General features: G+C 38.9%; 1 protein-coding gene across 4 annotated transcripts in view; it reads right to left on the reverse strand.

Moving 5' to 3' along the window:
- Positions 1-7,772: 7,772 nt before the first annotated feature.
- MYO5C (myosin VC) overlaps positions 7,773-24,837 on the reverse strand; it is a 30,501-nt gene continuing 13,436 nt past the window's right edge. For 3 of the 4 annotated variants that reach the window (XM_052672357.1, XM_052672356.1, XM_052672355.1), the window contains 21 exons: positions 24,603-24,749; positions 23,678-23,842; positions 23,364-23,457; positions 22,758-22,821; positions 21,527-21,707; positions 20,876-20,969; positions 19,901-19,964; positions 19,722-19,802; positions 19,194-19,374; positions 17,842-17,935; positions 17,005-17,056; positions 16,608-16,773; positions 16,272-16,359; positions 15,490-15,588; positions 14,352-14,506; positions 13,456-13,545; positions 12,243-12,393; positions 11,539-11,821; positions 10,352-10,526; positions 9,790-9,870; positions 7,773-9,545 (listed from right to left, as the gene is read on the reverse strand). In XM_052672357.1, the coding sequence (XP_052528317.1) occupies positions 9,393-9,545; positions 9,790-9,870; positions 10,352-10,526; positions 11,539-11,821; positions 12,243-12,393; positions 13,456-13,545; positions 14,352-14,506; positions 15,490-15,588; positions 16,272-16,359; positions 16,608-16,773; positions 17,005-17,056; positions 17,842-17,935; positions 19,194-19,374; positions 19,722-19,802; positions 19,901-19,964; positions 20,876-20,969; positions 21,527-21,707; positions 22,758-22,821; positions 23,364-23,457; positions 23,678-23,842; positions 24,603-24,749 (2,658 nt within the window). In that variant the 3' untranslated portion in view covers positions 7,773-9,392. Of the gene's footprint in view, positions 9,546-9,789; positions 9,871-10,351; positions 10,527-11,538; positions 11,822-12,242; positions 12,394-13,455; positions 13,546-14,351; positions 14,507-15,489; positions 15,589-16,271; positions 16,360-16,607; positions 16,774-17,004; positions 17,057-17,841; positions 17,936-19,193; positions 19,375-19,721; positions 19,803-19,900; positions 19,965-20,875; positions 20,970-21,526; positions 21,708-22,757; positions 22,822-23,363; positions 23,458-23,677; positions 23,843-24,602; positions 24,750-24,837 lie in introns of those variants that run through there. The other variant, XM_052672358.1, reaches the window with a different exon arrangement.

Below are 24,837 nucleotides of genomic sequence, written 5' to 3' on the forward strand. Positions count from 1 at the left end.
GTGCCAGAACGCATTTGTACCGCGACTTTGCACGCGCTGTGAGGGAAGGTTGTAATCTTTCTATTCTTCAGCAAAGCCTTCAAAACCACCAGCCCTGTGGCTTCAGCAAAGCCTCTGACTGTCTCACAGCATTCTCGTGGAGGAAGCCCCTGCACAGGGACCTGGATTGCCGTGCTGAGGCTAACTGCGTGCACTTCAACAAGACCAAGTGCCTGGTCCTGCATTTTGGTCACAGTAACCCCATGCTCCACTACAGGCTTGGGGCAGAGTGGCTGAAAGCTGCAAGGAGCAAAAGCATGTGGGGGTGTGAGCAGACTGACTGTGGTGGAATATGGGCCAGCAGTGTGCCCAGATGGCCAAAAAGGCCAGTGGCATCCTGGCTTGTGTCAGGGAGCGCAGCCAGCAGGAGCTGCAGGTCTCCGTGCACTGGCACTGGTGAGGCCGCACCTTGAGTGCTGTGTTCAGTTTGGGCAAGAAAGACATTGAGGCCGTGGAGTGCATCCAGGGAAGGGTAACAAAGCTGTGAAGGGTCTGGAGCCAGGATTAGGGGGAGCGGCTGAGGGAACTGGGGTGGGTGAGTGTGAAGAAGAGGAGGCACAGGGGAAACCTCGTTGTTCTCTACAATTGCCTGAAAGGAGGTTGTGGTGAAGTGGGGTCAGCCTCTGCTCCCAGGTAGCAGCAATAGGACTAGAGGGAAGTTGTGCCAGGGGAGGTTCTGAGTGGATATTAGGAACAATTTCTTCTTAGAGTGTCTGTGCACTGGAACAGGCTGCCCACAGAGGAGGGACATGGTCTAGAGCAGTCACAGACATGGGTTGGAGGCGATCCTATTGGTCTTCCCAATTTCAATGCTTCCATGATTCTAAGAAGGAAAAAAAGCCACTGTTCACCTCAGTGCCGGAATGCAGTTTGTCTGGATTAGCGCAGCCCGCTCAGTTCCATCGCTCCCTCACAGCCTAGGGCTGCAGGTGACTATTGGGATGGCTCCTGGGCCCATTGGGCAGATGGAGCGGTGTAAACCCTTCCTCCTGCTGTGTTCTAAGTACCTCAGTTTTGTGACTTTTTTTTATCCTTAAATCAGCCCCCTCTTTACCCCCTCCTTATTTGGAGCCATCCCAGCTCTCAAAAGGGACTAGTTTCCAAAAATCCAAATGCGACAAAGAAGCCCCAGCTTGTTCCTAGTGTGAGTACAGGGCACAGCTCCATGCCCCAGCAGTCTCTGCTCACAGGCCTATGGGGAGCATGTGCTCTGGGCACACAACAGCTGTAACATTTCCAAAGAAAGGACGTGGCCAAGCGGCCTTGCAACTCTCTGTTCCCTGGGAATTCCTTGAAAACGTCCTCTTTTTTCAGCAATTGTCCTTGATCTACACGGAGTAACTTTGCTCATTTTGACTCCCATTGTCTCCCTTTCACCAGAACACAGACAATCCAATGGCTATTGTTCAACCTGGAGAAGTTCCAAGATTGGAATGGGAGATAATAAAGTAAGGGTTTGCAGCTGTTGTTTGGACTCCGGGCACATCCTGGACACAGTACTAGGCTTGGAGAAAAAGAGTCTTTTCCCACACTGGCTGTGTGGTATGCGCAGGCAAAGCTGCTGAGCTTCCCACTGTCATCATGGAGGTTGAATTCAGGCCTAGATCTGGTCTCATGCTCCAACTGTTTTACAGGAGTGGATTTCGCAGCTGGAGAATCAAGCAGTGAACATATTTCCAGGCTATGGGAACTACACATTCAGACTGAGACTTGATACTACTCCTGAGATAACAGGGATGAGGAGGGAAGTCTCTCCTGAGAAGAGAGAGCTGTAGAAGCGTGTGATACTTGGCATATATTTTGTGGACCCAAGTTAGCTAATACTATCATTAGCTAACCATGCAAAATAATCAAACAAGTTAGAGTAAGGCCATTTGGGAGTTTTAAATAAAGCAGGCTTGGGTTAATTTAGCGGATAACGTATTACCATATCAACTTCAAAAGAAAAAACGTGACCATTTAAGAAGCAATCAAATATTTTTGTTCCACCCTTTTCACAAAACTAACCATACTGAAGGTGATATATGTATACATTAGCAATTGCCTAAAATTTTTTTTAGTTGTATATAATTTCTTATCACAATATTAGAATTGACTACATTTAATCTGAAATAGCAGCTCAATCTGCAGCAGTGGATAAAATACAGGTCCCATGCTGGCTTGGCAGCAGTGTCACTGTCGGACTGGGATGCGCAGGCAAAGCTGCTGAGCTTCCCACCGTCACCACAGAGGTTCGTGTTCTGATTTCAGGTGAGTTTCAAAACACATCAGCACAGGCCAAAATGCTGTGAAAACATCCTGTATGGAAGGTATGGCATGTGGACAAGGTGGAAAAGGAGCAACTAGACTTCTCAGTGTCATTTTCCATTAGTGGTGCAGTAATGGCTAGCATATAAATTGTTTATTGCTGTCACTTTATACTGACCACCAGCCTTCCCCAGAAAGATGACCACTTCCAAACTGGCTGCTGTGTGCTCAGAAGCAGGGAGCTGCCATGCTGCCCAAAACTAGGACAGGTTTGTGTAAGACAGCTTCTGTCTCTGACTCTTCCCTACGGAGCAAAGGCAGGCTGACCCTTGGCTTCTAGCAGATCAGGACAATTTTGAGGTAACCACGCTGAAAGCAGTCTGCTTTATATGCAGCATCACTCTATGGAGCTGCTACAAAGAGAAATGTTCAGTCACCAGGAACTGTGTGGCAAGAACAGTCATTGCCACTATGATAAACCTACATTCTGAACGTGGCAAATGCATGGAAAATACATGTGAGGAAGGCAGCACTGCTCCATCAATAGGCACACTTGGGAAAATGGAAGTTCTAACTGCATCACAGATCGTTGCCTATCTCAGAAAGTAGGCATTTATAAATAAAAAATGATAAAAATAAAAATTTTAAAAATAATAATAATAAAAAATAATTTTAAAAAGCTGATCTTTTTTAAAACTGTAAGCTAATTTTCTAGTACTTTTTTTGGGAAGACTAAAACTGCATACACACTGAATTTCTATTGATTAGCACCGATTTCCACAATGTGCAAAACCACAGAGGGAGAAAATGCTTTAGCGCAATGGCACCTAATAGAAGTAGGATGATCTCAGTGCTGGAAATGAGCGATTTCTAACTGTTATCCTCTGCATATATTGGTTTTAGGGAAGTAAAAAAGACTGGCTGATAAAAATGCATATGTGCAGCTGAGTCCACTTGGCATCTGCAGTTAAGAAATGCAGCGCAAATGAGAAGCTGCAAAAGGCTCGGCTGGTTGCACACAATATTATGCATGCCTATGCACAAACACCAGCATGAGCATGGCAAGGACACAGCGTGCATTGTGATATACACCAAAGGATACCCTCAGCTCCAAAAAAACAGTTTGAAAAAAGGATGCTGCTTTCCTAACTGCATGCATTTTGGCACTGATGCAAAGAGCTGTTTTCTCGGGTTTTTTTTTGGTTTTTTTTTTGTTTTTTTTTTGGTTTTTTTTTTTTTGTTTTTTTAATGTTGTTCATAAAATAAATACGTAGAGGCAAGCTAAAGCCAGACCTATGAGAAAGGCTGGGATCCTACTGCAGTGCTAATGCAGCACCTAACAGGCTGTTAGGGACTGAGGCAATTCTTCCTGAAGTCTCCGTCTGCTTCCACTTAGCAGCTGTTTCTGGCAGTAGCAGTCTAACTTCCACATTGCAAATAATGAGGAGAAAGTTGCAGGAACTTACATAGCAGACAGCCAGTTTCCTGCTGCTCCAGTTGTGCACTAACCAAGTCATGCAAAATGTACTAGATAAATCACTATTTATGGGCTGCTGGCCAAGAAAGACCTGAGCAAAGCAGCAGCTTCAAAGGCATGAGAGGAGAATAAATAGGGAAGCAACCATCATTTGTCTTACAGTCACTGCATCTAAACTTCCTTCTCAACAGTGTGACAATGACTGTGCTACATCCGTCAGTGAACTGCACACATCTGCAATCAATGCCCTCATCTCCCTGCCTTAGTGTATTTTCTAATCACAGCTAGTTAATGATTCTAGCATTCCTGCAGAGATCACTTCATCTGATGCTCGAATATAACACACTGTATTGGAAGCTGGTCAATTATGGTTGTAACCGCTTCTGGGGAAGGAGAGGGGAAAGGCGTCTATAAATGCTGTGACACAACAGTTCAGGAGGATGAAACAGTTACTCCAGTGTTTCCTACTACAGCAGTGGTTTATCACCTCACCATAATTGCTGAAGATCAAAAAGTCTCCAACATCATCCCTACTTCATGTGGGTATTCTGGCCGGACTTTCTGTGCTGGTCCACAAACAGACAGAAGAACCACCACTGCTATGCAGCCTTTCCTTGCTATATCTTCTTTGCAGCTACCTCCAGCTCCCTCAGACTCCTCACCCAAGTACTGCAGATAGCATACCAGACAACAAGGTTTCAGACTGGGGTGGGCCATGCATAGAGCACTCCAGTTCTGTCTGACGAGAGCTGAAACAGATCAGCTAACTCCAATCCCCCAGTCTGTGCTGAGTCAGCTTGTTGCAATAGTTTTGTCTTTTAAAAATTTCATTCAAGGGTGACACTCAAGATCATAGGCTAAGCAGACCCACACACATACACCTCAGAGCCTTGCTCAGATGGGCACATAACACATGCATAGCTAAAGAATGCAGTGCCCTAGGGAAAAGAATCTCATGGCCACTTTCCAATCAAGAATCAAAAAACATATCCTTGAACCGAGGGTCACATCTGTTTCAGGCTTATGGAATAATATCAGGTGTCTGCAGAGGTGTTTATTTGAATTAGAAGCAGCCAGTCTTCAGGCCTAGCAATGCTTGCTTCTGTCCAGAAAAATCCAACACAACAGACCATTAATACATCCAACCCCTGCCTTTTGCAGTCTCTTCACATTCCGGCTGATATAATCGATAACATACCATTTCCACACATAGTGAGCAGTAGCTGAGCTGTTCTGATTTGATGTAAACAGCCCTAAGGGGCTTCTCGTTGGAGCACTTGTCACATGGACCAAACACAATCGCTAAGAAGGTCTGGTCACACATCTCTGCGTTACGAGAGAGCTGAAAGAGAGAAGAAAGAAAGAGTGTGTTCCAGTGCAGTGCAAAGCTTCGTGCTGCTTCTCTGCTTAGACAGCATAGAGATAGCCAGAGGCTGGATAATCTCTGACTAATCTTTTGAGCTTAATGAACAGCCACTGCGTGCAAGGCAGTCACATGATCTGCAGATTGGAATTTTATAAAGAAAAAGCAAAATATGCATTCTGTTATAATGAGCACTGATTGCATGCTGTTGTAATGTTCACTGTGCACACTGATTAATAACATGCGTGACATGCAGATCCTCAGTTTCTGTGTAACTAATGCCATCAGACAGTGACCAGAAATGTCCAGCAGCTGGATTTGTGAGAAATCTGAGCTGATCAATATTTGTTTTTTTCCCCACTGCATTATTAAATAGTCAATATGATGTATTATTTTTAAAGCTGACAAATGACCTCAGATTCAGTTGGCAGCCATACATTTCATACATTGTTCTGCTTGAGCAAAAAGTGATGATTTGGCACTCTGAATGCTGGGTCATTAAGAATCCCCTTTTTGTTCTCAAGCCAGGCATTACAATGATCAGAGCACAACAATCAAAGGAGAGTTAGAAACTCCTTGAGTCAGAAAAACAAACAATAATATCACTGCGACAATTTCCTCCTTACACTTTCCATGGAAAAAATGTAATATTTCCCAGTTCTTAAATGAAAGCTTTTAAAATTTAGATATTTATCAGTATTTAGCCAAATACACAGATAATGAGTTTATGGTTAAGAGAATAAGCTATTAAAAAGGGAAGCAAAGTAAATGGAACTATGCTGATTTCAGACTGTGTTTGGCTGGATACAAACATAATACAATTTTATTCTGTGCAGTTGCCTCCATTCAGCTGCTTATCCTTACGTATTTCAGTGGACTGCTTGAAACAGGCAATGAGGAACTCAGAAATCCTGTCAAGTCATCAGAAGTTTCTCTGTTACATCCAGGAGTTGTGCGCCTTCATCCCAAAGCGTGCGTGAAGAAATCTGCCCTGACACAAACTGCACCATATTAAGCTGAAATCCACACGGAGCTTTCAGCCAGCTATATGCAACCAGGGGGTTTGTATCCCATTGGATGAACGACAATAAATACGCCCTGAAGCTTTTAATGCATTCTTCTGCAAACAGTGAGCCTAAGACCCCAAGCTGCTGCTCTTCCAGGGACCTTCCCTGTAGTAGTTTTTCTAATAGCACTGAAGTGTCTACAACAACGGAGCTCAATTGTGCTAGATTCATAAATCTGGATAACAGGCTTTTTAAAGGTTGCATTAGAAGTAAAAAAACATCAACTAATATGCTACAATGAATCTTGTTGATAAATACCCCAAATTGCCTACCTTTTCCAACAGCAAGAACCTGGAGATTCTCAAGATGAGCAAAGAAGCCGTGTGCAACTGCCACGCGGATGGACAACCTCCCTATTAAGGCTACTTAAAGGGTATTTAAGGCTCAGCCTCTCCAGTTGTGTCCCTTCAGGTCAGTTACGTACTGACAACCATAATTGAGAGGCTTTATTTCAACTGCCTTCTTTCAGAATATAGAACAGAGAATATAAACTATTAAGCAAAATAGATAACGTCTGCCCATTCCATGCTGCAACCATTTCTTGGTATCTTTCAAAAGTTTAAACATACTGGGGAGATGACTGGCTCTTGTGTTTTCCAACTTACTTAATAGATGTTGAATTTACATCATATTCTTAAAGAAAATTCTAAGTCAAAAACCGAGTGGTGACCATGCTCATCCTTCCTTGGATGTATGTCTACTATTCACTCATTTTAAGACAATAACTTGAAAAATCAACAAGATTAATAACTGCTGCTTCCTTGGATTTTTTAAAAACTTGGGGGAAAGCTATGAAAACTACTGAAAAATTTTAGAAGTGCTGAAACTCACATCTGCTAACCCATCCTAATTTTTTTAACCCAAATATTATGGAAATGCAGGACAGAAAGGGATCATCTGTGCTCGAGGTGGCAGGAAGCACAGCAGTCACACACCTAAACACATTCCATTAAGCACTTTCAGCACTTTCCACTGCAGAAGGATCATCATTCTGTATATTCCATTTGAATGAATAGCTTTCTCCTTTAGTATCATTCTAGGAAGGATAACCTCAGAAACGCCTCTTCATGTATCTGCCCTTCACTAACACCACTCCTTCCAAGAAGGAAAACAAAAGACAGAATTCCGTACCTACACACTGGCTGAAGACATTAACATCAAAAGCACAGTAAATTTCCTCTCAAACTCACTTCTCAAATTGTCAGAACAATTCCTCCACCAACAACTTTTGTCATACATACATACACACATACCTTCAGACACCTTGTGATGTCAGTGCAAGAGTGCACTGTGCTTTTTCTCATTCCTTGTCAGGTGACATACAGCTCCATATGTGTAAAAAAGGCCATGTGCAAACTACAGCAACTAAACTTGCTCTCACTGAATCAGTATAGAAATTCACCAGGAGCAGCAAACCATTCCCATAGGAAGATGCACAGTGCTGCAGCACAGCAATCAGATCAGTAAATAAACACTCAGGGTACAACACAAGGCAGTATCCACCAATGTTAACATAATTCCAAGTAAATTGTTAATAACTGTTTACTGAAAATATCTGCATCACTCGGAACACTATAAATTGATCTAGAAGCTGCTTTATTTAACAGATAAGAACACCAGCCTACCCACACATCTCCAAATTTTGTACTTTTACAGCTTTTGAACAAAACATGAAAATGTTCCTCCATATATTCTTTATGCATCTCTGTAGTTATCTCTATGAATATGACACTGTTCATAGTAAATATCAAGGACAAAACATAACAAAAATATTCTTCTTTATATTTACAACTTTTAAACATTATGTAATACAAAAATCAAATGTCTCTTCCAGTAATATTTAAATTAACTAAGTCAATTAGAATCCCTTCAATATTTCTAAGCTTTAGTACTATATTTCCCTAATAGCCTAACCAGAAAACTAGCAGTATGTTCTTAGGAATTTCTAATGACAGCCATCACTGCAGCAAGGTGCATGCTGATTCTCCAGTTGTTCTGACAGGATCTAGTATTAAAGAAAGTTGTTATTCTTTGGTTCTGCCTACAGGAATCAAGTTGAACGAAACAAAAAGGAGACCACTTCTGTTTCTAAGGATCCTGCAATTTAAAAATGCAAGGAATTAAGATTGGTTTATCAGTAATTTCAGACCATAGCTCCTACTCAGTATCTGAACTAGGGGAGGGAAACAAGCAAAAACGAATGGGAGAAAGAAATATCAGTACATAAATGCATACTCAGTGTACGTTCCTAAAGACATTGCATTAGAAATGGAGCTAAAACAGGACTCCTGTTTTTTAAAGAAATAAACTTGTAATTTGGATCACAACAGGAATTTCATATCTGACTTTTCTACTCCGATAACTGATATAAAAATCCAGATGCACTGCAGAGAACACAGCTGAAATCTGCCTACAAAAGAAGAGCCCAAATTACTCCCCTGGCTGAAGAGCTGTCTGCTGTGCCTGAACTATAATGCACACAGCCTGAGCAAGCCAAGCCAGCATTCCTACAGAGACAGCGTGTGTTTATTACAGCAATGCTCTTAGACTGACCTCAGCCCCCCAGGTTCAATGTAGCTATCTGTATTAAAAAAAAACAACAAAATACATTAAAAAATCCAAACAAATGTAGGAGGACTTTCTATTCCCTTCTTTACAGTCCTCTTGCCAACTTTCATGAACAACTTACGTCATGAAAGGAATAAAGGCAGTGAAAGTATAGAAGGGTGAATACTACTATCAAACAAATTCAGTAGAGCACAAGACAACAATGATCTTGGGGAAAAAAAAATATTTTGGTACAAAAGCAAATCAAGGAAAACTGTACAGTATATTGATCCTAGCATAACCTTTTCCCTATGACTAGTGCTTTAATGTTACTGACAGAGAACCAGTGTAAACTTGTCAGATAAATTCTTTCCTCAGGTTTGGACTAAAAAACTGTGTGGAATTGCATCCAGCTGATGTCATTATTATAGGTCTGTAAAGAAGAATGAACAACAGTAAAAAAAAAAAAACAAGCAGAGAAGGAAATCACAAGCTGAAATGATTCTTATTTTTTAAGTCTTGACTTTAGAACAAGATTTTAATGGCTTAATTCATGGCAAGCTACCATACGATCCTCCAGCAAGAGGAAGGAAGCATGGAAGTCTACTTGTCCTTATTCAGTCTCAGAGAAAATACCAAAGCACTGGTTTTACTAAACCCTTGTGAGAAAGCCAAGTTTGAAGCTGCTGGGGACTTGTATCATTTCTAAATCATGTGGAGAGGGTGTGAAAGGAAACGTCACTTGAAAGTGGTATTTGGTATCAAGCATCAGCTGCGGTCCATCCTCCCGATTGTTTAGCATAGCCTGAAATGACAGCAGAAAGGGTAAGATAACAGCGTACTCCAATCAAATAAAAAACATTGCTTTTTCTCATTGCAAATTTTGCCTTCGTGTAATTTTAAGGAATTGAGTGCAGTCTCCCAGTGAAAAGCTGAACAGTGCAGTCATTACCTGACATACAGGTCAAGTATAAATACGTAGCTACAAATACTGTGCGTTTGAAATACCCTGTAACTTGAACATGAAAGAGAAGAGGTGCAGCTCTTACCTGGACTTTGCGAACAAACGACGGAGTCACTCTTTTCTCAAAATCATCTATCGGAGTGTATGAGTTGAGGATCTTAACTATCTGCTCAAATTACAACACACTGTTTTAGTATGTTACAAAAAGTGAAGAAAGCATTAAAATGCCACCTTCATTGGTATTTAATTGAACTTTATGTAAGAAATTTTACAATAAAGTGAGAATTTCAACCTGGAACCTAATTATTTCTTGCACACATGATCACTGCTGTGAGTCATTTCCAAATCTGTCAGCAGGATCAAGGAGATGCGGAACTGATAAAAGAAAACAACAAAAATGCCTCTAACAAAGCAAAAAGAGATAATCATTGTGAGATGAAGTGAAATAGAACAAGGCAGACAAGTATTCACCACAGAAGCAGCGAAAGCATTAACAGTTGGAAATAAGGAGTTAAAAAAATCGAACATAACAAGGGGTGATGGAGAAAGCTGACAAATGTTGTTTTTATCAAATGAAAGGCCAATAGCTCTTTGCAGCAAGTTATGTTAGCAAGGTTGGTGCCAGAATAAAACAAATGGTTCATTACCTGCACAGTGGAAAGCGATGTGCAGTGTTCACATATTTCTTTGGCATCATCATCAGTGATCTTTTTGACCTGAAGGAGCCAGGCTGCTTGAGACAGAGGCTCTAAAGTTTCTTTGGCATTGCTGCTTTGAAGATTCTTGTCTTTAAGCCATTCTTCCAAATAGCTGATATTGCATCTAGGTTATACCACGAACAGACAACAGAAATGTCAGGTTCCTTCGGTCAAACAAACTACACTGAAGTCTTCTACAGAAGCAATGTTCCTCCAATTCAATGTTCACATTCATACAGTTTAAGTAATAAAAACCACCATTCCTGTACATCATAAATATCAAACAATTAATAGTCTGCTGATTTTTAAGTTTAATCTCTTCTATACTTTAATCCTTTTAATTTATTCACTTTATATATTAAAGGTCAACCAACAGAAAGCAAGTTACTAGCTTAGCTGTTACAGAAGAATCAGAATACCAATATCTGCTAGCACTGGCAACTATATCACAGCACTGTATATGTTAAAAACATTAACTTACAGCTAAGCTTATATAGGACATTAGAATAATCTTTACACATTACTAATCAGACTAAATTCTAGAAGTTACAGCAGCTTTCTTTTAGTAATATTCTGAAATGGGTCAACATTTGACTGATTTTCTTTCACCTTAGCCAGCAGACTGTCTAATGGAGAAGGAATGAACTATGTGTATTTTGCAAGAACTGTTTGGAACTGTTTGAAGGCTCTTCAAGATTATAAGATGGATGACGTCTGACCTGAACCCTCAAATGGCTCTGTCTCAGTGCTTTCTTTTCTCATGACAGAGCACAAACAGTGCAAGTTTGCTTCTGTCTGTCTGCCAGACAGGGGATGCTGTACCTGCTTACTCTACTAAGAATACTAGTCATCATCATGAGCCAACAAGCATCGGAAGAATGCTAAACACTGGACTGACTTCGAGCTCTCTACTGATATTTTCTCCATTAGTGTTTCCCTGCTGTAGTATGCTAAGCACAGAAAGCTTAGCTGGTAAGGCAAAGATGTATTTTTTCCAAAACAGTGAAAAACAGTTGGCTGCTTCCAACAGAATGGTCACAGAACATCCAGTGACACAGAGATAAAGGACTAGGTTACAAAAAAATGTTAAACATTCATTCTGAAGCAACCACTTGCTGAAAGCTTCCTGGCTTTACCTTATCTGCATTCCTTTCCTACAAGAGCACATGTCCTTGCGGAGGAGGAGACTATTGAGGGTGATCGCTCCAATGAGAAAGAAAAGCTGCTTCACCGCCTGCTTGAGAAGCTCAGAGTCCAGGCCATTCTGGCACATCGTACTATAAAAGTAGCTGAGTTGCTGCAGAATAGATGTCATTGTGTAGGTATCCGTGTCATCAATGCTAGAGGAACGTTTACGGAACCCTGTAGGTTTCAAGCCAGAAATTCCCTGGAGACTTTCGTATTCCAGCATACCTGGTACTGAAAGACAACAGAAAATAATTGCAAGATTATAGGAGTCATTCCTATAGCTCCTTCCAGTTACATTAACTTAATTCTTGAACAAAACATAATTTCATGATATTTTAAAATTTAAATACTATTATATAGATAGAATACCCAACAAGGGCTTCTGAATCACACACATTTTTAAGAAAATAACTTATATTTTTATAGAATTTTGGTCTTTTTGAAAGTATTATCCTACACAAGGAAAGCGTAGAGAGGAGAAAGCCCTTCAAGGATATAACATTCACATTTAAGTGTGCAGAAACATGCAGGCAGCTACTCGTGTAAATCAACAGGAGGAAGAAGTCAGTTCCATCCTTTGCCTCCATGCATAGGCTTTACACAAGTTCTTCATAAGCTACATTTATCTTCAATTGGACTTCTGCTGTCTTACCGATCATGTGCTGAATGTTATTCTCCATTACAAGAATGAATTGGTGATAGATCCGAATGGCCAAATCACTGAGAACTTGTCTGTACTCCGAGAGATCAAAATGCTTCAGGCAGTTCTTATTCTGACGAGGGGTATTGTATTTCATAAATTCCTATATTACAGTGTAAAAACAAATATTAGAAATCACATAAATATTATTCTTGTAAACTGGTATTATGTACTAATGTATATATTAAATTATACACTCTATCTCTGGCCAAACAGTCTCAGAATGAGTCAGAGCATCTGCTAACTTCAATGGATGCTCCTAATTCTGAGCTTCCTTTACTTGTTTACCAGTTAATGTTTAAAATTACCCTGTTCTAAAAGATTACTAAACCCAAAAGAGAGGCTTGCACATATTCCAGTGGTCTTTGGAGCAATTCCTAGATTACTTAAACAGAAAACTTTTTTTTTTTTTTTTTTTTTTTTTAATCAAATAGTTTACAACTCTATTTTCAATATCTATTATACTGACTTTTCATCAGGAGAATTCTGCTTTCAAAAATACAGACTGGATGCTAATTTATGTGAAGTCTTAAGTGTTCATTTCAAATACAGGTTAACACTTGAAAGTACTGGATTCACACTTCTCCCTCCTGTCAGTGTTAAATTACAAAAGACTGTTATTTATTACATTTAAATACATTTCTCACTGTGCATTACATGTTATCAATGGAACCACGAGGGGGAGTGCTGCTGTTTAGATTGTGCACAGTTACTGTAATTCCAAGTTCTACTTGTTTTAATCCTGAGGAGTGCATTCTTACTTATTCAATTTCATTCAGCCTATATAAGTTAACAAAACATATTAATAAATTATCATATAGTAAGAGTTTGCAATTTAAGAGTCTTGGATTCCAAGATGAAACCAGCTTAAACAAGCAAATGCAGCTCAGATTAAGCTCGTGTACAAGAATTCAAATTACTTAACTGTTATCATGTTATGTCTTCAACTAACCTCAGCACTTTCATGTTCTGATTTCACTTTATCAGTTACTTCTATACTGACTTCTTATATGTGTAAAACATGTCACCAATGCAAAGCAATACACATCCTGAAGGAACAGCGTTGAGTTGGCAAATAATTATCTACTGACTATCTCTGTCCATTTTACTTACTGAAGTCTCACAAAGGTAAAGCAAAGAAATTATTTGATGAAATCATTCCTACCTCTTCCCCACTGTATTGCTTCAAGCAGTTAAGAAAATAGTATGTATTGGAAAGCCAAAAAGACAACATCTCAAAATCTTCTGAATTTTCCTGAAAAAGACAAAGCAATCTTACTATGGCATTGTCATGAAGTTAATTTCATTTCAAAACTGAAGCTAAAGATCACTAGATCGAGCTAAAGATCACAGAATTAACAATACCACCACCTATCTACAGAAGAAACACAGCACCTGAAACATGCCAGCTATACAAATCATTCTGGGATTTTTTCAGGTGAGTGAATGTATAGCAAAGACCCCTCTTTTACTCATTAAACGCAGTTCAAGTCTATGTAAGGGACAGGCTAAAGACATCAGTCTGACCCGGTGTTACACATTTCTATCTGTAGCACCGCAGTGCATTGGAGGCCTTCCTGCCAAAGCACGAACAATGTCCACACAGAAATGAAACTGAACTATTTGTAAGCACAGTTCTAACTTTGCTTTAGTATGCCTTCTTTTTGTTAGATATACACGCACAAGCTTTTCTTACGGGTAAAATGTCGTATAAATTTGTGGATAAAATACAAGCATTTTCTACACAACAAATGCAACTGCTTAAAGCGCGGTGCATTCCTACCAAGTGCAGTTGATGTCTTATTGCATCACAAATATACAAAGCATTCACATATCTGAATTTGGATAAAGATGTTAGCATATTCAGCACAAGAAACCTTACCTGTAGGCTTCATAAGGATCCCACTAATAACACCAAAAAGATCGTAACTAATAATAATAATTATTTGTTATAGGAATACTAGCAGATGCAAGTATCAGTATTTCCCAGGTACTATGCATGCATCTTATAAACTTTACATGAAAATCATAAAGTAAAGTACAGCCAAATATAATTCCTACCTTAACAGCCTGTTTTATACCATCAATGGTTACATTTATGAAAGATTTCAGCATGTCAGCATCATTCAGATAATCTGCATACCTCACACACATGAATAGGATGTGAGCTGGAAGGCCAGGTATCATATTGACAACAACTCCACGTGGCTTTAAATCTGCATAAAGGAGAGTCATCAGGTTCATTATATAAAAATACAGAGCTTTAATGCATCATTCTGAAAAAGACAAGCACCTTTAGGTTCATTTCTTCAGCAATGAGCCACTTGATAATTGTTACAGTGATGAATTGCTCCTTACTGAAAACTTGTATAATAGTATTGCTTTGCTCATGTGAAAGCATTAATTAAGCATTAATTAACTCCAGAAAATAAGGAGAGCATCGCAGCAAATTCTGGGCTATAGCATGGGCTATGGGAGATAGCATAGCTTCAAAAATACACTGGCCTGTATTTATACACTGGCCTGCTATTTGTAGTAAGGCCCACAATTTCCTGGCACTGCGTGAAGACACACCTGCCTTCACAAATAAGGTGACATTCAAATGTTGAAGTAAGGCTGAAGTAGGTGAGGAGGAAAGGAAGAAGTTACTTCCAAGTAGTAGTTAATAAGAGTATTGATGTGCATGGAGAAATTGTTGGAGTTCCCACTAATGGCAAGCTAATGCAAGACTGGCATTGTGAAGCGACTCGGAGGAAGAGCAAAATTCCCTTACAAGGGGAACTCAAAAGTACAGTTCTCATCAGTGAATGAAATTATAAGCAGAGGATAGATAAGATTAAGACACCACACATGGACAGACACGCAGTGACTTACAGTCTTTGTAGATGACTAGGAAGAAAGTAAACTGAAGTTCCAAGAGCGCTCCTGAGACTTACAGCTTTATCAGTGAACAAAGAGTAAGGAAAACATTAGAGTCAGAATTATGTAGAGTCAGAGATAAATCACTTTGTATTTGAAATGATTGTCAGTAGGAAAAAAAGCAACGTAGCATCTCCAAGTTGTGCTGGTGGGAAGAGAGTGAGATAAAGCCAACTTTGAACAAAAATGAAATATGGCATCTTGTAGTTTTCGCTGCAGTGTTGTGCTCTATGCTGAATATCACTGAAGACCAATAAAATTCCAAATGTTACTAAAATACCGAGGATCAGATTTTGAACAATCCTTTCTTCATCCTCTCTTTTGTACTCCATCATTCCAATGTACTCTTTGGACAAAGCTGACACAGAAACTTCATTGCCTGTCAAACATAAAGCAGTATGAACAGCAGGTAAATTGCTAAGTCATCATTTGTGTTAGAACAAACTATTGGAGAAAAACAGTTCCTCTATGATAAAGAGTACAGAGCCCGTTCACATGGATGTTGTTAAATTACAGTTCCAAACATTGAGTTAAATAACATTCATATTACTTATGTGAATAGTTTCAATGGATTCAGTGGAATTACTTACATTAAACAAGGGAAACAAACAGCAGTGGCACACCTCTGCCTTAGTCACTTCTGCATCCTTCTGAAGTGTATTCTATGGTAAAGAACTACTTGCTGCCTAACAACTTTGTACAAATTTACTTCCTATCAGTAACCATCTGCCACCTGAATGCCAATGGGAGGATATACTCATCTGCAAAGCTAACATCCTGTTGGCTGAGAGACAGTTTGTGTGAGGGTGTGTATTAACTGTTGCTGACGGAGTCTGATGCCTCTGAATGAAACTTTATCATATGGTCTAGGTCCCACGTATGCCCATTATTTAGCTGGAAAAAAACCACAGGTTTTTATAAAATTTCTGTTGATGGCTTCCTGAGGTTTTGTGTCTCAAACCCTTCAAAGCCTACTTTTTTTTGTTTTTGTAAAGCTACTTTCAGTGAAACACAGACTGAACATTCAAAGTTATGAGAAAAGGTGATATAACAACATCTTACCTTTTTCAATAGTCTTGGTAAGAGTTTTGATCTGATCCTCCAATTTCTTTATTATTCTATCTTTCATGTCTAGTTCTTCTTCAAGGTCCTATAATAATCCAAATTGGTGAGTTCAGAGCAATGGAAATAAAGAAATCCCTTCTAGTGCTACATGATACTGTCACAAAAAGAGCATTACAACATATTCTACATTGTGCCAAAGAAACACGAAACCTTTGTACCTTTCTCATCCCCCAACAAACTGAGAAAACATCCCGCCCATACCTAAAATCATGATTTCTTTCTTTTTATCCTATATTTCAGTACAGTTTCTTAACGAGGATTTCATTTTCTCACCATGTTCTCCACAGTAAGCCGAGTTGTTTCTTGCTTCATCTTGCTTTTTACTTCAGCCTGGATTTCATCTTGCTTCAAACCATTGCTCAGCCCCTCCATTTCTTGGGTTATGACATTCAACCTTCCTTTTTCTTTTACGTCCATTTCATTCTGGATCTCATTTGTTCTAAAAACAGACAGGAAGCGTTGTCTTATACTCTTCCTCTGTTAAAGCACAATCACATCATGCTTACCTGTTACAGCTGTTAGCTGTACTCTGTTACAGGGTGAATCATACGTTGGATGTAGAACTTCAACTGTGAGTTTGTTACTCCCAGCCCATGGCACTTCTTACAGTATGAGGGAGAGGAGAGGAGGAAGAGGAGGAGAGGAGGAAGAGGAGAAGGAAGCCATTTACCGTCTTAGTGTTCTGTCCCCTTCTGGCTCATGATGCAGCCGGTTAGACATCTCTTTAGCAATAAAATGCAAAACGAAAGAAAAACAAGATTGTATTTGCTTACTGTTCTGTATTAGTATTTAGTAAAACTTTTTCTTAAGCTCGTAGTTTTATTTAACAAAATTGAATGATGCCATATAACGTATCAGAAAATGTTCTGATTACGCCACACAGAAGATTTTATGTGCTAGGGAATTCTGATACCATCCACTTTTTGCAGCTGGCAGTAAAACTACTTGCAAACTAAAAAAAGTTGCCTCAGAGGACACTACAGTTAGAGAGATACAGAATTCTCAGCAACTGATGTTTTCCTCAACAGGGAAGAACTCTGAAACAAGCAAATTAGCAGGAAGTTTTCCTTCTGTCTCCAACTCTGATTTTTTCACTCCTTGAATCCATTTCATGGATTACAACTTAAGTTCCAGTACATCTTTTCTTTTTGTGACTGCTTCCAAAGGGCGTACTCCATTACACGTATTCTTAGCACAGCCCTACTCAACATACTTGTAGACATCTAAACTGCAGAACTGAATGACCTAAAAAAAGTTCAAAAGCAGAACAGAGAATTGTACACATTTACATGTATTTTTCTTAACTAGCAGAGCTATTCTCTACACAATACTTTTTTTCTTCATGATGCTTCTTACATTTTACTGGCAACAAAGCACGTAAACAGGCAAAGAAGTAACACTATTTCAGTTGTTATAAGTTCATGTCTATGGAATTCATAACTCAATCATAATTCATTCTCAACTGTAGGACTGTGGACCACAGTGGCACCTTACAATGGCACTTTACCTTTCAACTTTGCAGTCTGCTCTTGAAGACGATTTTCAAGGTCTAATTTTTGGTTCTCAAGCTCAGAAACTTGCTGTTTAAGATCTGGGATCACCTTCCAGAGGAAAAAAGGACATTTGTGCATCTCAGCACGTTTAGTTTGAAACATCTCCAATAATACCTATGAGATCAGAAGACCTTCAACTGCAAGTAGTTAAAAGACAGGCAGACACTGAGGGAGTGCTACTTGCACAACTTGTGTAACTTTTCCAGAGACATTTGCTGCTGGGCTATTCTTAAAACTGAAATAGTGAGCTAACTAAATGTTTGAACTGACCCAATACTGCCATTTTTACATTCTGCAGTTAAAAGGGAATTACACAATTAATTTTCCTAGCTCCAATTTCCCTAGTTTTTCCTTAACTTTGGGGGAATAAAACAAAAACACACACTTATACATTATAAAATCATCTTGTAAAAATAATATCACGCTTTTCCTTGTGTTTTCAAGTTCAGTAATTTTTTTCTGAAAATATTTCTATAGCTATACTTAACAGGAAAATAACATGGTATGTACAATCTTCTGGAATAACAGCACTTCCTTGAGTCAGGTTTTACACAACACTAATAATCATCTTGACTTTTAAGCCTTGCCTGTGATTTATTAGCAACTTTACGTGGTTAGCTGCCCTCTGGTGGAGAGCACCGCTAAGTTACACAGACCTATCACCTCTTACATCCCCCAGGCATGTTTTTTCACTGACAATCAAATCATAGAACTCTTCAACCTGAGAGAAAAGAGAGGCTTCAGACCAGAAGATGCTAATTTCTACCCTTTGACCACAAGGGGAGAAGAGCATACCTAAACCCTGAATCAGCTCCTCGTCGTGGCTTGGCCTCAGACTGAAGTCAAGCAACCACAGAGCTGCCAACTCACCACCACCACCACCCTCCTCCTACCACAATGCAAAAAAGGAGAGAAAGGAGAGAATAGGAAGAGCACAAGTGAGAAAGCTTGTGGAAAGATAAAATTTATTTAATAGATGAAGGGAAAAAACAAGCCAAAACCAGCAAGCAGAGCAAAGCCAGTTACTCACCCTAAACACACAGTCATACCAGTACTCAAACAAGAGCCACTTTGGCAGCAAAACAGACTTTGTTTCTTCTTCCCCTACTTTAGTTCTTATAGCTGAGCAAGGCATTACTTGGGAAAAAGTTGGTGTGGATGTGCAACCTCAGATGGCCACATCTGATTGAGCCTTGCAAAGTCAAGACATGACGCTGAGTTTTTGAGGGCTTTGTGCCACTGACAGTTTTGGATCGCACTGCCAAGTACCTGAAACAATCTTTGCTTGACTACATCTTGATCTTACCAGGTTTTCTGAAGTTAGCCTGCTAACTTCAAGCCGAATTCCATCATTTATGTCATTTTCCTCTCGAAATAGTTTTTGTAGGTGATTAATATCTTGGCTAAGATGTTCAACTTTCAAGTTCAAACCTTCAATCTCCTTTTCATAGTTTTCCTTCTGAGATTGGAAGTGACTTTCCAACACTCTTTTAAAAACAAAAGGAAAAATGAAAAATTACAGATGCAATATGATGTAAGTGCATTAGATCACGTTTAATACAGATGAAAAAAGCACTGTGCTCAACATACAGATATTCCATTACATCACAGAGGAATTAGAGGAGATGGAGGTCATGCATACTGTCTTTGAGGAAATATTTCCCAGACACATACAATATTTATCTCATTGATTAGATTGAGCTACTGAGACAATCATAAAAGATAACGTTTGTTAGGCAGATGTTCAGTATCACACTGTCAAGTTACTCATTGATTGTTCTGTTTATCTTCTAGATCACAGCCTGGAGTTACGAAAACATAGACACTGACTAACCTTGTAGCTTTTTTCAAGCCTTCATAAGCAAACCACAATTCTCCATCTTCATTTAAGTGTTCCAAATCCTCTGTAGACAGCCTAAAACACAAGGCAGTGTCAATAGCAGGCAGGTGAACAAAATGCATTTCTAAATTATCTTTTTTTTTTTTTTTTAAAAGGAGAACTCATTAAATTACCTGCTTCTGACATCTTCAAAATCGTAGCTTTCAAGAAGCTGTTTTGTAACTTCTGACATCTTTTCTGAGGAAAAAAAAATAATAAATATATATATACATATATATATTTATATAGATAGATAGATAGATATATGACTAAATAAATAAATAATGATCCCAATAACTTTCTCCTGACATTTCAAATCACTTGTAATTATAAAAATCAAACCAACCTCTTCCTGAATCTGTGAGGTTCTTCCCTGTTACTCAGTGCTTATTTACCAGCAGAATACAAGAAGGGACATGGCTGTACTTTGGAACACGGGAGCAGCACTATTTAGGTACACTAGCAACATAGCTGGTTTATTTGTACATTGATGTTTGTTGTTTTTTAAACATATCACACTTTCATTGCCAAGTTACTTCTTTCTGTTTCAAATCTAGACCACTGCTACAGTTACACAGATGATTTGTCACCTAATGCTGGCTTACCACACTAAATGATCCAGGTTTGCCATGTAAGATGCATTCTCAGTATTGCACCAAGTGCACAGCAGTAGTGCTCAGACCAGGTACCCTTCATCAAAGGGACCCCAGCTCAGCACATTATTGATGAGACCGGAGGCCAAAGACAGGCTGAATGAAGGCCAGATGATGTATTCTTTCCATATTTCTGAGACTTTATGAGATATTAAGTTCCATGTGAAGTTCAGACCTCCAGTATTGATTTTTAAACACAGTATTTGAAATCAGCGATTCTTAAAAAGGATAATACCACAGATCTGGTATTCAGCAACTGCTTCACAAAAAATCACTTGTTTTTTGCTTTGCACCTTGCAAACAAAGCTCTGAACAGAATGATATCACTATAGGATGAGAAAGATACCTGGTTTTTTGGTCAAAGCTAGCCAGTATTTTTTAAAAACCCATCAACTTAAACCAGCCAGTTTACACTGTGCTTGGTAGATTCTCTGAATTACCTAGCATGTAGCTTACCCCTCATCTCTCTCTTCTGTGATTGGGCCTGTTTTTCAACATCCAGTTTTTGCGTCTGCAGCAGTTCAATTTCCTTTTGCAACTCAGGTATTTTCTGAATCAGACAGAAAGTGAATGAGAAGGGCTAAGTAACAGTTAAATCATAAAGAAAACTATTAATAACAACAAGATCATGAGCCAGAGGACTTTAAATGTCTTCAGAAGTGTCTGGTTTTTTAGACATCACTGCTAAACAATAATTTGATGCAGTGAAAAATCATGTATTTGCGTCATGGACATGACTCACAGGAAAAAATGTGACTTTACACAAAAACAGTATTTTCACAGCCAGACTATAAACTATATTTATGAGAAACAAACTAAAGAAATTAATGCCTTTGGGGAAAAAGAAGAAAAACAAAAAAGGTCCACACACACAAACATTCAGGCGCAATCAGTTGTGTCCTTGAAATTTTTATGTGAACAGTAACTTATATTGAGAAGTACATAAAAAGGATGCAGTATGGTGCTGGATCAAATACAACTTATTAGCTACAATTTCTTCAAAATTGAGGAAAAAAAAAGAAAGAAAATAATCTATAAATAAAACATCTCCATCGCCTACTTGCTTTATCCAGGACAGACTCCAAAATGAAGTGAGTCATGCTTTACCTGCACTTGTTTTGTAAGTTGTCCTACTTCTATTTTCAGGTCATCCTGAATGGCAATCTCTTGCTGCATTTGTTGCTGTAGCTGTGTTTTTTCTTCTCTGAGAACCTTTATTTCTCCCTTGAGCGATTCAATTTCCTTTTCATAGTCTTGTTTCTGACTTTGGAAATTTTTCTCAAGTATCCTAAATGAGACAATGAGGCATTTGGAAGAAATAGAGTGGACTTTGTTTTTCTTTTAACTTGAAGGATGTGCCTCAGCAAAGGACACTCAAAGGAACCGCGACTGCTTGAAAATGCTAGGCTGGGTCATCAGAACCAACCTACAAAATGGATGACAGTGGGATGTGGACGTCCCTGGATTTCTCTACGTTCTATTCAGATTTTTGGACTGAATTCAAGGCAGATGGAACATTCCACTTAAAGGCTAATTCTCTAACTCTTTGAGAGTCCACCCACTTGAGCAGCTCTCTGCTATGTTTATGTCCATGTTAAGCACTGAATAAAGACAGAGCAGAAATCCCTATTATTTTCTACTGGCCCCAGCTGGAATGGACTGGCTTCCAATGTAATAGAGCCAGTGAGAAATGCAGGAAAACTAATAAAAAAGTTTGAAGTCAAACTGAAATCAGATGGAACTGAAGTCCCATACAGCTTCCAATCCTCACTAACACTGATTTGTTACACTCTTCAAATTTCTGAGGATGGCATTTATTTGGTACCTAAGGTTCTCTGTCTCATAAAAAGTTAAACATTTGATCTGATACTGCATATCTGGCATACTGCAAACCATCAGACACACGTAGCTAAACAGCATGATTGTTAACACTCCAAAATAACATTCCAAAGGGAAAAAATGGTTTCTCCTCTATATTTTTTATTCTAAAACACTTAGACGCTGCCTTTCCTTCAAGCTGAATCTAGTATGGTCATCAGCTGCTTTTCTGACCCTGACTGAATACTGAAAATGTATCAGTTCTCAATGACACAAATAAAGCATGAAGAGTCTCAAGCCTTCAATATATTTTCCTGCATCTGACTGACCTGCAAGCATGCACTCATCTTCAACGGTACATAAAGTATGTAAGAACGAGCATCACTGTTCAAGAACACTGATAGACTCATAAATGATGAGTGCATAAATCATAATTACAGCAGGAAAAAGAAAAGCAGAGAAAGAGGAAAAGAAAAAAAAAAAAATGTTGCTTCAAACGAATGAAATTCTGCTTCCGTACATTCTCTGACTTTCTTCTTTTCGTACATCATCGAAAAGTTGCTTCGTGAGGTCATCCATTTTCTCTGTCAAAAAACATTGTGATATTTCAAAAGAACTTCACGCAGTGATGAGCATTACTTAAAAAAGCATTATCACAATGAGAAGTTTTAGTTTTAATCGCAATTTGTAAGGTGAAACTGTCTAAAATGTCAAGAATACCCCAATAAACTTAGTAAGTAATGCTACAGAACAAAACGCTTCTGAAGCACCAAAATGTGACTGCTCTGAAGTACAGCTGACTTCACATACTGCTTGTTTCCCATGAAGCTGGATTCTTAAAAACAGCTAATTAAAGGAAGACAAAGTGCAGCCCCTGAGACAGGAAAAACAGATAACAGCAAAGCTTTTGTTACTAAAATAACAGATTTAATTTATGACATTAACAACACTTACACTAAACATTTTCAACTCATTTCATGGAAGAGATGCTTAGCTGCAACTTTCAATTTACTGTAAATTAAGTACTTACATTGTTTTTTATTAGACCAAAACTCATTTTAATTTGCTGACAACCTGATTGTATGACTTGCCCTCATTTCTTTGAGATTCCTTTTAATTATTGTACCTTTCATTTCCTCTGTTTTCTCTTGCAGCTTTACTTCTAAAGTCTCCTTCTGTTCTCGTAACTCTTTAATCTGACTCTCAAGTTTCAATATTTTCTGTACACACAAAAAGCAAGCAAAACACAGAAGTTAAGAATGAAAGAAATAGGTCACAAGTTCTCACATTTAGGACAAGAACATACAGACTCCCTCCTTCTACATCACTCCCTGCAAAGTGAATTCACTCGGTAACTCTCACAGTCATGCATTTGGTAAATCCAGCAAATCAAAAACAGAACTACAATACAAGCACCACACAAAGGTAGGGAAAATTTACCTGTTCACTGTCCTCTTTATATTTTTTCCCTTTCTCCTCGTAAGTTCTCTTTTGAGCAGCTAACTTTTCAAGCTCTGATTCAAGTTTCTGAATTGTATCCAAGTCATTCATGTGAGTTGAAGCCAGGTTAGTCAATCGTTCCAGCAAGCCATGATTTTCTTTGCTCTACAACAAGCAAGACAGGTTAAAATAAAACAGGAAATGTACACTGAGACTGTTTAATAGCATTCTGTCTTTACGTATTCCCCTCAAAAATTACTGTGGAAAAAAAAAAAAACACAAAAAAACCCCAGCACTATAATTCTATCAGCCAAACTGTGCTTTTTGTGTAGAATTCTTCAGGGGCCATGAGAACCAATTTCAAGCACGTGAGCAATATAATCAGTGCTTTGCTTCTGCCCAGTTACAAAGGAAGCACCTGACCTATTTCTGCTCACCATTCCAGGTTCGTCATGGTTATTTCCATCAGAGATTGTTTCCATCAGTGAGATTAAAGCTACCATCTTAAAGGTAACTGGTATAGCTCTTACAAATAAGCTATGAAAGAAACTCAAGACAGAACTCCCCAAAGTCACGTTGAACTAGAGCAGTATGCAACACACTTCATTCTAATACAAATAACCTCATACAGAGATTGGACATTTGTTATGAAACATTAAAGAAGGTTAACTCTTCTCATTAGCACAGCTAACCCAAAATCTCAGTAACGCGTGCCTCAAAAATACAAGGAAATCCCAGAAAGATTTGGATATAGGAAGAATACAGGTTACCAAGGATTATATCCTTCATATAAACTGTCTTGCCAAATAAACTATTGATACTGTAATTCACATAAGCCCGCAGTCAACACGAGAGCTCAGAATAAAACTGATACAATATTTATTGTAAAATTAGTACAAATCATGAAGTGACTGACGACCCTCACCTGTTCTTCTATCTTCTTCTGCAGCCGCTGAACTCTGTACGAAAGCTGGATGTTCAGCACAAACCGCCGGATGTTCTGAAACCTGCGCCTGGCGAGCCACGCACGGGCGTATTTCTGAAGGATCACAGCCTTGTGTTCTTCAAGCATCTTTGGAAGAAAGCAGGAACATCTGCCTGTAACTATCTGTGGCTCAACTGACATCAGTTATCCATGAAGCTATCCGCATCTCCGTGCT

Source organism: Tympanuchus pallidicinctus, unplaced genomic scaffold (assembly GCF_026119805.1).
Source record: "Tympanuchus pallidicinctus isolate F22 unplaced genomic scaffold, pur_lepc_1.0 scaffold12, whole genome shotgun sequence".
Taxonomy (NCBI): Eukaryota; Metazoa; Chordata; class Aves; order Galliformes; family Phasianidae; genus Tympanuchus; species Tympanuchus pallidicinctus.